This window comes from Hemitrygon akajei, chromosome 20 (assembly GCF_048418815.1).
Source record: "Hemitrygon akajei chromosome 20, sHemAka1.3, whole genome shotgun sequence".
NCBI lineage: Eukaryota > Metazoa > Chordata > Chondrichthyes > Myliobatiformes > Dasyatidae > Hemitrygon > Hemitrygon akajei.
In genome coordinates, this window is record NC_133143.1 from 67,098,653 (window position 1) to 67,113,402 (window position 14,750).

At 44.9% G+C, this 14,750-nt stretch overlaps 2 protein-coding genes across 8 annotated transcripts in view; one reads left to right on the top strand and one right to left on the bottom strand.

Moving 5' to 3' along the window:
- Positions 1–775: 775 nt before the first annotated feature.
- Positions 776–6,318, bottom strand: oxsm (3-oxoacyl-ACP synthase, mitochondrial). 7 transcript variants are annotated; one of them, XM_073024532.1, is made up of 4 exons: positions 6,132–6,318; positions 4,986–5,141; positions 3,041–4,092; positions 776–1,210 (listed from the first exon to the last, which is right to left on the bottom strand). In XM_073024532.1, exons 3-4 carry the CDS (start codon positions 4,012–4,014, stop codon positions 808–810), a joined length of 1,377 nt encoding a protein of 458 aa, XP_072880633.1. In that variant the 5' UTR covers positions 4,015–4,092; positions 4,986–5,141; positions 6,132–6,318; the 3' UTR covers positions 776–807. The 7 variants fall into 7 exon arrangements, with proteins under 7 accessions (XP_072880633.1, XP_072880634.1, XP_072880635.1 ...); XM_073024533.1 differs by having other exon boundaries at positions 6,137–6,263; XM_073024534.1 differs by having other exon boundaries at positions 6,083–6,263.
- ngly1 (N-glycanase 1) overlaps positions 6,165–14,750 on the top strand; it is a 35,105-nt gene continuing 26,519 nt past the window's right edge. The window contains exons 1-2 of the mRNA XM_073024530.1: positions 6,165–6,376; positions 9,597–9,711. Coding sequence (XP_072880631.1) covers positions 6,180–6,376; positions 9,597–9,711 — 312 coding nt within the window. The 5' untranslated portion in view covers positions 6,165–6,179. The remainder of the gene's footprint in view (positions 6,377–9,596; positions 9,712–14,750) is intronic.

Sequence of the window (14,750 nt, forward strand, 5' to 3'; positions counted from 1 at the left end):
CACCGTCTGCAATCTACCATCACTGCAGGCCTTGTATATGCCCAGGACAAAGAAATGGGCAGGAAAAATCATTGCAGATACTACCCACCCTGCAAACTGCCTTTTCTTAAAGCTCCCTTCTAGAAACTGTTATAGGATTATTAAAACAAATACTTCAATGTCATCTTAAAAAATTCTTCCTCAAGGCAGTTAAAATGATCAACTATTCTAGCTAGTCCCCCACCACCCCCTCTACCTATTACCTCAGTCACTGCACTGTAAACATTTTAAACCACTTCTTTTAATGCTATTAACCTTGTATATACATGCTGGTATTTATTTATTTATTTATGTACATTTTATTCCATGTCCATCCTTAAACCTCTGACTTGATTTGTTTTTTAATATAATTCTTTGTCACCGCTGAATGTTGTTGTTCTTTGTTGCATGCTATGTCCTGACCAACACACCACAACAACTTCCTAAACACGAGAGATTCTAAAGATACTGGAAATCCAGAGCAACACACACAAAATGATGGAGGGACTCAGCAGGCCAGGGAATAAACAGTCAACATTTTGGGCCAAGACCCTTCACCAAGACCAGAAATGAAGGAGGAAGATGCCAGAAGCTTTCCAGTCCTGATTTCTCCCTCACCTTATTCTGGCATCTTTCCCCTTCCTTGCCCGTCCTAATGAAGTATCTAGGCCCAAAACTTCGACTGTGTACAGAAAATTGCTCAAATTCCCAACATGGTGAACAAAGTTGAATCTTGAAACATACAGCCAGGGACAAATCCTTTTCAATTATTTATTATAAAAATGTTAATTAGATGCTTCCCAAACAAAGGGTTGCATTTGTGCCTCCGAATCCAAATGAATTACTCAGTGCAATCCGTCTTTTTGCAACCTTCCACTCCTGAGCTTTCATCGGGACGTAGTTCAAATCAAATTCAGGATCCGTCCTGTCGAGGTTCAGGGTAGGAGGGAGGCGTCCATGAAAGCAGGCCAGTGCTGTGAATGCTGTTTCGATGGCTCCAGCTGCCCCCAACAGGTGGCCGGTCGCTCCTTTAGTGGAAGAGATGGCAAGAGAATATGCATGTTCTTCAAACAATCTCTTGATGGCTTGATTCTCAGTTGCGTCTCCGAGTGGCGTGCTGGTGGCATGTGCATTGATGTATGTAACATCTTGTGGTAATAGCCCAGCATCTTTCATTGCAGCAGACATGCACCTGAGAAGATGCAATTATAATCAAATAAACATTCACAGTAAAAATATTACAAAGTCTGTGCAACAGAATGGATTTGCAAAGGTCTATTATTGCACGTAACAACAGAATAAGTAAATACATTGTACTTTAATAACCAACTAAAATAGTGCTCTGTAATTTTAATTACTTGGGTGATATTTTCCTCATTCAACACAAAAAGTTACTCACAATTTAAGACACAAGTGGAGGAGTCTAGGACCAGAGGGCAGAACCTCAGACTAGTGGAACATTATTTAGAACCTCATTTAGAACAGAGATGAGGAGGGATCTCTTTAGCCAGAGAGTGGTGAATCTATGGAATTCATTGCCACAGGCAACTGTGGAGGCCAAGTCATTGGGTATATTTAATGCAAGGTTGATAGGTTCTTGATTAGTCAGGGTGTCAAAGATTACAGGGAGATGGCAGGAGAACAGGGTTGAGAGGGAAAATAACTCGCCAAGATACAATAGCAAACTTGATGGGCTGAATGCCCTAATTCTACTCCTGTGTCTTACAGAGATTCAGCAATTGCTGGAAATTCTGCGCAACACACACAAAATGCTGGAGGAAAAGCCTCAAGCTGTAATAGTGTCACACTACTTAAAGGAATGGAGAAGAACCAGAATATGGTGCTGGCCTCTAATTGAAGGCCAGTTGGATGGTGTATTAGGCAAGGACTAATTGCAGCAATGCTTACTTCAGCAGAAATCCAGAAATAATTAAACAAAAGCAGAGAATACTGGAAAAACATGTATCAGCCAAGCAGTATCTATGCAAAGAAAATCTGTTAACATGTTGGGTCGACAAGGTTCATACAATCCTTCAGAGTTCTTTACAATAATCATTTTATTTATTAAGATACCGTGAGGATAAACCCTTCCAGCCCTTCAAACCACTCCACCCAGCAATCTCCAATTGAACCCTAGCCTAATCACAGGACAATTTGCAATGACCAACTAACCTATCAACCGGTACGTCTTTGGACTGAGAGAGGAAACTGGAACACCCGGAGGAAACCCACGTGGTCACAGGGAGAACATACACACTCCTTAGAGACAGCGGCGGGAATTGAACCCAGGACGTCTGTACTATAAGGCTTTGTGCTAACCACTACGCTACCGTATCTCCTGCGCACTTGAAGAATTTTTCTTCCAGTGACATTAAGTTCACTATCCTGTAATTACCTGGTTTATCCTATCCTGTTTATTTTATTTAGAGATACGGTGCAGCAACTGGCTCTTCTAGCACAATGAGCCAACGCTGCCCAATTACACCCACATTGGGAGAGTATATAAAGTTCTTAAAGGCAGTGGTGGGAATTGAACCCGGGTGCTGGCACTGTAATAGCATTAGGCTACTGGGATTGCTACAGGCAGCATCTATAAAGGAAAATGAACAGTCAACATTCTCATAAAGGGTCTTGACCCAACATTGGTGGGAGTGCTGCCACAAGAAAGCAGCACCCATCATGAAATATCCCACCATCCAGGCCAGGCCAGCTGGTCTCTCAGGGTCAGAGCTAACTTTGGTACACAGAGACTGGTGGGTGTGTGGAACGCCCTGCTAAGTGTGGTGGTGGAGGCAGATACATTAGGGACATTTAAGAGACTCTTAGGTAGGCACATGGATAAAAGAAACAGTGAGGACTATGTGGGAGGAAAGGGTTAGATCTTGGAGTGGATTAGAAAGCTGGCACAACATCATGGGCCAAAGGGCTTGTACCGTTCTATATTTTAGTTCAAATCTCCAAATTCTTTTTTAAAATCCCATTTCTGATAAACACAATCACATTATCCATAACACCGGTTTACCTGAAAGCTCCATCCCCTCCGATGCCGGGAGCAGTTATGTGGGAGGCATCTCCTGAGAGTCCGTAACCCAGTACTTCGGCGTAAATCCGCGCCCCCCTCGCTACGGCATGTCTGTACTCCTCGAGCAGAAGCACCGATGCCCCTTCTCCCATGACAAACCCTTTCCTGTCAGGATGGAATGGACGCGAGGCCAGTTTAGGGGTGGAGTTATAGTAGGTGCAGAGGGCACGTGCCTTTGCAAAGCCTGCCATTGCTAAAGGGTTAATACAAGCCTCGGTGCCACCTGCTAGCATCGCCTCTGCATCTCCGTGGAGGATAAATCTTGAAGCATCCCCGATGGCGTGTACTCCCGTCGTGCACGCAGTTGACACTGAGTGGTTTGGGCCTTTGAGTCCAAATTTAATACTAATTTGTCCAGCTGCCATGTTGGGGAGAATCTTGGGAACAAAAAAAGGATTGACTTTTTTATAACCCTGGGTTGCAAAAAGGGCAGCAGTGTTACTGACTTCATCAAGAGGAACCATACCCATTCCAATAGCTACGCCTGTGGCTTCTTGTTCTTTTTCAGATTGTGGTCTCCAGTTGGAATCTTTGAGTGCAATTTCAGTTGCAGCTACTGCCATGATTGTGGCGTCCGACATAGACTTTGCCTCGGATCTCGAAACAACCTTTTCTTTGTTGAACTGCCCCTCTCCATCACCCCGGGGTACACAGGCAGCCACTTTACAAGGCAAGTCAGTGTACTCCGGCGCATCCAAGAATATAACACCACTCTCTCCTTTCAAGATTCGGTCCCACGTGAGTTGAGTGCCCACTCCAAGAGGAGACACCAAACCAATCCCAGTGATGACGACACGCCTCTGATGTTTTGCCAAGGCCATGCCCGAGAAGTTTTTTGCTTTCAACTCTGTATTTAAACATTTGCATTTGAAGAATTGATACACTGAAAGCAGCTGTTTCCTTGGTGGCAACATATTACTAACATGAGGAGCAAAGTGTAGATTTTTCAGATATTTTCAGATTTTTCAGATGCTCAAGAAATTTCTTTACACCTACAAAGACCAAACAAACATTCTCATTTAGTGCCCTTTGCATCTTTGTACCATAAGTTTACGAAGCACAAAAAAAAAGCATTCAAAGTCTAAAGTCAAAATAAATCCATGTCAGCATATGCAACCCTGAGATTCATCTTCCCATGGGCATTTACAGAAAAAGAAAGCAGTACAATAGAACCACTGTGCAATAGAAGACACACTGTGCAAAAGAAATAAAATAATAATACTGAGAACAAGTTGTACAGTCCAAGGGTGTGGAGATGAGTGACGTTATCCACACTGGTTCAGGAGTTTGATGGTTAAGGGGGAATAACTGATCCTGAACATAGTGGTCTGGGTCCTAAGGTTCCTGTACCTTCTTCCTGATGGTAGTAGCAAGAAGAGAGCATGGCCTGGATGGTAGGATATTTCATGATGGGTGCTGCTTTCTTGTGGCAGCACTCCCACCAATGTTGGGTCAAGACCCTTTATGAGAATGTTGACTGTTCATTGTCCTTTATAGATGCTGCCTGGTCTACCAAGTTCCTCCAGTGTTTTGAGTGCATTGCTTTAGATTTCCAGCATTTGCAGTCCCTCTTGTGTCTTATGTAATGGAATAATGTTAAGAAATGCTTATTATAATGGAGGTCACCATTTGAAAATAAGTCCACCCACCATGTTCATGCCATCTGCAATACCTACCTACACTAATCTTAACTACAAATCAATAAGATAGACCCTTGACCTAACAATCTACTTTGTTTTGGCCCTGCACCTCCTGCACTGCACTTTCTGCAGCTGTTACACTTTATTCTGCATCTTTTATTGTTTTACCCTGTACACTCTTAAAGCACAGTTCTAATGAAGTGAACGGCATAGACAATATGCAGAACAATGTGCTCCCACGGTACCTTGGAACGCACCAGGACATGCGCTCTTCTTGCACTATTATTGGAGAGGAAGCAGAGAACTGTAAAGATCCAATAAGTGGAAGAGATCCTGCAGATGCTGGAAATCCAGAGCAACACATCCAAAATGCTGGTGGAACTCAGCAGGGTAGGCAGCATCTATGAAAATGAATAAACAGTTAGTATTTCAGGTTGAGACCCTTCTTCGAGACTAGGCAGGGGAGAAGGCACTGGAACAAAAAGGCAGGGGAGGGGAAGGACTAACTAGAAGGTAATAAGTGAAGTTAGGTGGGTGGGAATGGTAAACGGCTGTAGAAGATATCTGATAGGAGAGGACAGCAGACCATAGGAGAAAGGGAAGGAGGGGCACCAGGTGGAGGTGAAGAGAAGAGGTAAGAGAGAAGAGAGGGGAATAGAAGATGGAAAGGAGAGGGGGAAATTACCAGAAAGAGAAATTGATGTTCATGCCATCAGGTCGGAGGCTATCCAGATGTGTCACCCCTCCACCCAGAGAGAGTCACTACCAGTAAGTGTGGTGAGGATGGGTGACAGTAACAGGGGAGACGCCCACCAGCACCAGCTGACCAATGTCTTTAGGGGCAGAGTGACCACCGTCGTGTGAAAGTCATTGGGGAGAGGGGGAAGAATCAACACCAGTACCAGTTGACCCAGTGTTTCAGGGGGGAGAATCACCGCCACCAGTCGACCCAGTAGTGTGGGGAGGGTAACAGGGGGAGACGCACCCACCACCAGTCGACCCAGTAGTGTGGGGAGGGTAACAGGGGGAGACGCACCCACCACCAGTCGACCCAGTAGTGTGGGGAGGGTAACGGGGGAGACGCACCCACCACCAGTCGACCCAGTAGTGTGGGGAGGGTAACAGGGGGAGACGCACCCACCACCAGTCGACCCAGTAGTGTGGGGAGGGTAACGGGGGAGACGCACCCACCACCAGTCGACCCAGTAGTGTGGGGAGGGTAACGGGGGAGACGCACCCACCACCAGTCGACCCAGTAGTGTGGGGAGGGTAACAGGGGGAGACGCACCCACCACCAGTCGACCCAGTAGTGTGGGGAGGGTAACGGGGGAGACGCACCCACCACCAGTCGGCTCGGTGGCTTCAGGTGACAGTGACAGGAGAAGAAGTACCGAACTACAGCCAGTTGGCCGGCCTCATCCGGAGCCCGAAGCAGCCTGATGACGGAGCATCGTCGCTCTCCTGATGACGACAGCGGGAGAGGGAGCGGCTCCTGCGGGCCGGGGAGCGGAGTACGGGCGGCGGCTGCCCGCAGAGCGATGGCGTCGGCGGCGGTGCAGGCGCTGAGTGAGAACCCAGAGGCGCTTTTCCTGGACGCTTCCGAGTTGTTGCTGCGCTATGCGGACAACATCCTGCGGTGAGGCCCGGGCTCTGGGTGGCGATTCGTGAGCTCCCGGGGAAGGGCCGAAGGTCTGGCTGGCCTCCCCTCCCGGAGTCTTGGGGGCTCTTTCGTTTCTCCCTCCAGCTAGACAGGCAATTAGCTTAAACAACAACACACACAAAATGCTGGTGGAACCTCGAAGGGTCTCGGCCCGAAACGTCGACAGCGCTTCTCCCTATAGATGCTGCCTGGCCTGCTGTGTTCCACCAGCATTTTGTGTGAGTTGCTTGAATTTCCAGCATCTGCAGATTTCCTCGTGTTTGCTCAGGCAATTATCTTCACAGGCAGACATAGATAGACAGGCACATACTCACTCAGACATACAGACAGACAGACACATACACCCACCCACTCTTCACTGTGGTTGTTATATGTACCAATAGCAACTTTCCAAGGGTTTTCAGTACCTCCAAAACCAGTGAAATCCAGCACTTAATCGAACTGACACAGATTCTGAATCCCTCCTCAAATTACTCAGTGCCTTTGCAAAATGTTGATAATACTGTATAGAATAACATTACAGGATTCACTGTTGCTGGTTGAATTTGTAGCATCCATCAGTTTTCAAACTCAGGAGGGCTAAAAGAAGGCATGAGGTTGCCTTAGCAGACTAGGTGAAGGAGAATCCAAAGGCGTTCTTCAGATATGTTAAAAGCAAGAAGGATTACAAGGGATAAAATTGATCCTCTGGAAGATCAGAATTGTAATCCATGGGTAGAGCCAAAAGAGATGGGGGAGAAATTAGATACTTCTGCATCTGTATTTACTCAGGAGATGACACAGAGTCTATAGAAGTGAGGCAAAAGAGCATCAACTTCATGGACTCTATCCAGAATACAGAGGAGGAGGTGTTTGCTCTCATGATACAAATTAGGGTGGATAAATCCACAGAGCCTAACAAGGTGTGCTCTAGGACCCTGCTGGAGGCAAGTACAGATATTGCTGGGGCGTAGCAGAGATAGTTAAGACAGCCTAGGTGACGTGCCGGAGGATTGGAGGAGGCAATGCTGTTCTGCCTTTTAAGAAATAAACCAGGAAATTATAGGCCGTTGAGCCTGACCATTAGTAGTGGGAAAGTGTTTGAATGTATTCTGAGGGACTGCATATGTGTATTTGGATACACATGGACTGATTTAGTTCCGTGCATGGTAGGTTGTGTCGAATGAATCTTATAGATTATTTCAAGGAGGTTACCAGGAAGGTTGATGAAGACAAGGCATTTGACAAGGTTCCGCGTGGGGGTTTGGTCAGTAAGGATCAGTCAGTTGGCATTCAAGATGAGGTAGTAAATTGAATTAGACATTGGCTTTATGGGAGAAGCCAGAGAGTGGTAGTAGATAGTTGCCTGTCTGGAGCCCTGTGACTAGTGGTGTGCCACAGGGATTGGTGCTGAGTTCATTGTTTGTCATCTATATCAACAACCTGGATGATAATGTGGTTAATTGGATCAGCAAATTTGCAGATGTCACCAAGGTTGGGTGAGTAGTGGACAGTGACAAAGGCTATCGTGGCTTGTAGAGGGATCTGGACGAGCTGGAAAGATGGCAGATGCAATTTAATGCAGACAAGTGTGAGGTGTTGCACTTTGGTAGGACCAGCCAGCGTAGGTCTTACACAGTGAGCGGTAAGGCAGTGAGGAATGCGGTAGAACAAAGGGATCTGGGAATACAGGTCCATTTAAGGCAGAGGTAGATAGGTTCTTGATTAGCCAGGGCATCAAAGGCCTGGGGTGAAAGCAGGGGAGTGGGGATGACTGGAAGAATTAGATCAGCCCATGATTGAATCGTAGAGCAGACTCGATGGGCAGAATGGCCTACTTCTCCTATATCTTAGGGTCTCCACTGTTCATTGAAACTGGCGTCACAGGTAGATAGTATTATAAAGAAAACCTTTGGCACATAGGCCTTCATAAATCAAAGTAGAGTCCAGGATATTATGTTGAAGCTGTATAAGATGTTGGTGAGGCATAATTTGTAGTAATGTGTGCAGTTTTGGTCACCTGTCTACAGGAAAGGTGTAAATAAAGTTGAAAGAGTACAGAGGAAATTTACAAGGCTGTCTCCTGACCTGGAGGATCTGAGTTATATGGAAAGATTGAATAGGTTAGGACTTTATTCCTTTGAACTTAGAAGACTGAGGCGAGATTTGATAGAGGTATACAAAATTATGAGGCAAATAGGGTAAATGCAAGCAGGCTTTTCCCACTGAGTTTGGGTGGGAAACTCAAACCTAAGCTAGAGGTTAGGTTATGAGTGAAAGGTGAAAAGTTTAAGTGGAACTTGAGTGGAAACTTTATACTCAGAGGGTCATGAGAGTGTGGAATGAACTGCCAGCACAAGTGGTGCATGGGAGCTCGATTTCAATGTTTAAAAATATTTGGATAGTTACGTGAATGGCAGGGGTATGGAGGGCTACGGTCCTAGTGCAGGTTGATAGGAGTACATGGTTCAGCATTGACTAGATGGACCAAAGGGCCTGTTTCTTTGCTGTACTTTCCTATTATTCTATCATCTGCTATTAAAATGCACCATAAATCACAGTTTGACTATTGGACAAAAACTAATAACATTTTTACTGTTCGATTTCTGACATTCAGATAACTCTAACGAGTCAAGACAAATTGATGCCAATGAGAAGAAAATAACAGCAGTGATTGTTGTTTTTCTAACTTCAGGTCCTGAAACCTTCCCCACAGGAAGTTCTGTAACTTCAAAGTCAGGCACTAGTTCCAGAGAACCATGTGCCATAAAGACCATTTATTGTATCATCACTGAGAATCAGGATCGTGTTTATTGCCACTGACTTGGATGATGTGAAGTATATTGTTTTGCGACTGTAGTCCAGTGCGAAGATGTTTGTCTTCACTGTTTGGAGTTATCTCCAGGTCAGACTGCTGAATGAACTCAGCAGGTCAAGCAGCATCGATGGAGAAGAATGATCAGACGACATTTGGGACCAAGACTTCATTGGGATTCATATTTATTCCCATCCATAGATGCTGCCTGACTTGCTGAGTTCCTCTAGCATTTTGTGTTTGTTGCTGTGAATTTCCAGAGTATCTGCGGAATCTTTTGTTTTTAGAAATCTTGTTGATCTTAGATTATAAGTACAGTGTGATTTTTTTTTCTCTTTTAAACAAATGTAGATGATATCTGTGTGCAGTATTTGTCAAGTGGCATTTTTTTTCCCTTAACAGGAACCCAAACGAAGACAAATACAAGTCAATTAAGATTGGAAATCAAACCTTTTCAAACAGATTGCTGCCAGTCAAGGGAGCTGTTGAGTGCCTTTTTGAAATGGGATTTGAGGAGGTACAGTAAAGTGCAGTAGAAATATAAGTAATTTTACTATCAAATATTGTCAAAGGTGACATAGGGTAATCTCTGTGTGGGTGTGATGGGAGGGGTCAAGAAGCTAAACTGAAGACAAACCAATTTACTGCATTTTGTGTATTGTCTTTATCATGTATGGCTCAGGCAGGGCAAAGGTCCTCATGAATGTGTTTTGACTCTGGCCGTGGTTTTGAACAAATACATACAGCAAAGATCTCCTTATCTAATGTTGGAGGTATAGAGGAACAAAGGGATATTGGGTCTACTTTGCTAGATCCTTCAATGTTGCCAGGCAAGTTGATGAGATCATAAGATAAAGGAGCAGAATTAGGCAATTTGACTTATTGAGCCTGCTCGGCCATTTCATCATGGCTGATGCATTTTTCCTCTAAGCCCCAAGAGAGGGGGCCCAAAACTGCTCACAGTACTCCCAAGTGAGGCCTTACCAGTGCTGTATAAAGTTTCAACGTTACATCCTTTGTTTTTATAATCTAGCACACTTGAAATGAATGCTAACATTGAATTTGCCTTCCTCACCACAGACTCAAACTGCAAATTAACCTTTAGGGAATCCTACTCAAGGATTCCCAAGTCCCTTCACATTTCAGATTTTTGTGTTTTCTCTCCATTTAGGATATGGTCAATCTTTTAATTTCTTCTACCGAAGTGCATGACCGTACACTTCCTGACACTTTATTTCATCTACTGCTTCTTTGCCCATTCTTTTAATCTGTCTAAGTCCTTCTGTAGCCTCTCTACTTCCTCAAAACTACCTGCCCCTCTACCTATCTTTGTATATTCTGCAAACGTTGCAGCAAAGCCATCAATTCCATCATCCAAATCATTGACATATAATGTAAAAACCATTATCTTTGAAATTGACACCACTAGTCGCTGGCAGCCAGCCAGAAAAGGCTCCTTTTATTCCCACTCGTTGCCTCATGCCGATCAGTCTGTTTTATCCATGCTAGAATCTTTCTTGTAATACCCTGTTAAGCTACTTCATGTGGTACCTTGTCAAAGGCCTTCTGAAATTCCAAGTGCACAATATCAACTGATTCTCCTTTGTCTATCCTGCTAGTATATCTTCAAAGAATTCCAACAGATTTGTCAAGCAAGATTTTGCCTTGAGGAAACCATGCTGACTCTGGCCTATTTTATCATGTGCCTCCAAGTACCCTGAGACCATATGCTTAACATCTTCCCAACCACTGAGGTCAGACTAACTGGCCTATAGTTTCCTTTCTGCTTCTCTCGCTTCTTGAAAATTGGAGTGACATTTGTAATTTTCCAGTCTTCTGGAACCATTCCAGAATCTAGTGTTTCTTGAAAGATCATTACTATTGCCTCCACAATATCTCCAGCCACTTCTTTCAGTACCTCTTTGACGCTCAACGCAGCTGCGCAGGTTGACTCTGTGGTTAAGAAGGCATACGGTGCATTGGCCTTCAACCGTGGGATTGAGTTTAAGAGCTGAAAGGTAATGTTGCAGCTATATAGGACCCTGGTCAGACCCCACTTGGAGTACTGTACTCAGTTCTGGTCGCCCCACTACAGGAAGTATGTGGAAACCATAGAAAGGGTGCAGAGGAGATTTACAAGGATGTTGCCTGGTTTGGGGAGCATGCCTTATGAAAGCAGGTTGAGTGAAGTCGTCTTTTTCTCCTTGGAGCAATGGAGGATGAGAGGTGACCTGATAGAGGTGTATAAGATGATGAGAGGCATTGATCGTGTGAATAGTCAGAGGCTTTTTCTCAGGGCTGAAATGGTTGCCACAAGTGGACACAGGTTTAAGATGCTGGGGAGTAGGTACAGAGCAGATGTCGGGGTAAGTTTTTTACGCAGAGAGTGGTGAATGGGTGGAATGGGCTGCTGGCAACAGTGGTGGAGGTGGATACAATAGGGTCTTTTAAGAGACTTTTGGATAGGTACATGGAGCTTAGAAAAATAGAGGGCTATGGGTAAGCCTAGTAATTTCTAAGGTAGGGACATGTTCGTCACAACTTTGTGAGCCGAAGGGCCTGTGTTGTGCTGTAGGTTTTCTATGTTTTAACCCTGGGGTGTACATCATCTGGTGCAGGTGAATTATCTACCTTCAGACCTTTCAGTTTCCCAATAGCCTTCTCCCTAATAATGGTATTTTCACACACTTCATGACCCCTGACACCTAGAGCTTCCACCATACTGCTGGAGTCTTCCACAGTGAAGACTGCAAAATACTTACTCAGTTCATCTGCTATTTACTTGTTACACATTACTACCTCTTCAGCAATGTTTTGTTAAGATAGGGTTGATAAGAATGTGTGGTGACACTTGTGGTCTACCCCAGCACACCCTTGGTGGATATGTTGTTAACACAAACATTTTACTGTATGTTTTGATGTACATGTGATAAATGAATCTGAATAAATATTAGATCAGGTGTAATCTTAAGGACAGAACAGACTCAATAATCATGTGGGCTACTTCTGCTCCTAATTCATTCAAGTCAAGTCAAGTCACTTTTTGTTGGCATTTCGACCATAATTGCTGGTACAGTACACAGTAAAAATGAGAGAATGTTTTTCAGGACCATGGTACTACATGAAACAGTGCAAAAACAACACTGAACTACTTTAAAACAACACAGAAAAAGATTGGTTAACTGGGACTGAAAAATAAACATAAATGGATTTTGTCTAGTTATAGCCAGAGTCATGGAATACTACAGTACAGAAATAGGCCCTTTGGTCCATCCAGTCTGTGACAAACTGTTATTCTGCTTAGTCCCATCAACCCACACTTCGACCATCACCCTCTGTGCCCCTCCCTTCCATGTACTTATCTAAATATTATCTTAAATGTTGAAATCAAACCCGGATCCACCACTTCTTCTGGCAGCTCATTCTACGTTCTCACCACCCTCCTGAATGAAGAAGTTTCTCCTCAGATTCTGCTTAAATATTTCACCATTCACCCTAGACCTATGACATGTGGCTTTTGATAAGTAAGGATGTCAAAGGTTAAAGGGAGTAGGCAGGAGAATGAATTAGAATCAGGTTTATTATCACTGTATGTTGTGAAATTTGTTCCTTTTGCAACAGTGGTACAGTGCAATACATATGATATACATTACAGTAAGAAATATATATTTAAAAGTAAGTAGTGCAAAAATAGAGCAAAAAGAGTAAGGTGATGTTTATGGGTCTGTTGAGAGGGAAAATAAATCAGCCATGATCAAAAGGTGGAGCAGTCTTGATGGGCCAAATGGTCTAATTCTACTGCTCTATCCTATGGTAGTTCTAGTCTCACCCACCTCAGTAGCAGAAGCCTGCGTGCATCTACCCTGTCTACAGTTGGCAAGATGTGATGAACATCAATGCTATTGTTTAAGGAACTGATACCAAAGAGTTTGATGCATGTGCTTAAAGCAAGATGGGTGGGTAGTTAAGTTGTGAGGAGGGCATAATAAGATTCCAGAGAACTATAGATAGATTGAGTAAAGTTCAAAGTACATTTATTATCAAACTACGTATACTATATACAGTACAACCTTGAAATTCGTCTCCTTACAGGCAGCCACAAAACAAAGAAACCCAATAGAACCCATTAAAAGAAAGATTGTCAAACACCTTGTGCAGGTTAAAAAAATATTGCAAACAATAAAAGTAAGCAAATACAATTCAGAACTGAAGTTCAACAAAAGTGAGCCCACAGCCACAAAGCCAGTCACAACTGCAGCAGATTCAGGATCACATTAGTGGCAGGTCACAGCCTCAGTCTAGCGCAGAGATGAGTAAACTTCACAGAGCAGTGAGCTGAACCAGAGACGAGTAACCCTCACAGGGCAGTGAGCTGAACCAGAGACGAGTAACCCTCACAGAGCAGTGAGCTGAACCAGAGACGAGTAACCCTCACAGGGCAGTGAGTCAACCAGAGACGAGTAAACCTCACAGAGCAGTGAGTCAACCAGAGACGAGTAACCCTCACAGGGCAGTGAGTCAACCAGAGACGAGTAACCCTCACAGGGCAGTGAGTCAACCAGAGACGAGTAACCCTCACAGGGCAGTGAGTCAACCAGAGACGAGTAACCCTCACAGGGCAGTGAGCTGAACCAGAGACGAGTAAACCTCACAGGGCAGTGAGTCAACCAGAGACGAGTAACCCTCACAGGGCAGTGAGTCAACCAGAGACGAGTAAACCTCACAGAGCAGTGAGCTGAACCAGAGACGAGTAACCCTCACAGGGCAGTGAGTCAACCAGAGACGAGTGAACCTCACAGGGCAGTGAGTCAACCAGAGACGAGTAAACCTCACAGAGCAGTGAGTCAACCAGAGACGAGTAACCCTCACAGGGCAGTGAGTCAACCAGAGACGAGTAACCCTCACAGGGCAGTGAGTCAACCAGAGACGAGTAACCCTCACAGGGCAGTGAGCTGAACCAGAGACGAGTAAACCTCACAGGGCAGTGAGTCAACCAGAGACGAGTAACCCTCACAGGGCAGTGAGTCAACCAGAGACGAGTAAACCTCACAGAGCAGTGAGCTGAACCAGAGACGAGTAACCCTCACAGGGCAGTGAGTCAACCAGAGACGAGTGAACCTCACAGGGCAGTGAGTCAACCAGAGACGAGTAAACCTCACAGAGCAGTGAGTCAACCAGAGACGAGTGAACCTCACAGGGCAGTGAGTCAACCAGAGACGAGTGAACCTCACAGGGCAGTGAGTCAACCAGAGACGAGTAACCCTCACAGGGCAGTGAGTCAACCAGAGACGAGTAACCCTCACAGGGCAGTGAGTCAACCAGAGACGAGTAACCCTCACAGGGCAGTGAGCTGAACCAGAGACGAGTAACCCTCACAGGGCAGTGAGCTGAACCAGAGACGAGTAAACCTCACAGGGCAGTGAGTCAACCAGAGACGAGTAACCCTCACAGGGCAGTGAGTCAACCAGAGACGAGTAACCCTCACAGGGCAGTGAGCTGAACCAGAGACGAGTAAACCTCACAGGGCAGTGAGTCAACCAGAGACGAGTAACCCTC

Coding starts and splice junctions, on each gene's coding strand:
- oxsm (XM_073024532.1), bottom strand. CDS start 4,014: ATGTTGCCACCAAGGAAACAGCTGCTTTCAGTGTATCAATTCTTCAAA. Junction 1,211..3,040: donor GGAGGGGATGGAGCTTTCAG/GTAAACCGGTGT, acceptor GCATCTTCTCAG/GTGCATGTCTGCTGCAATGA.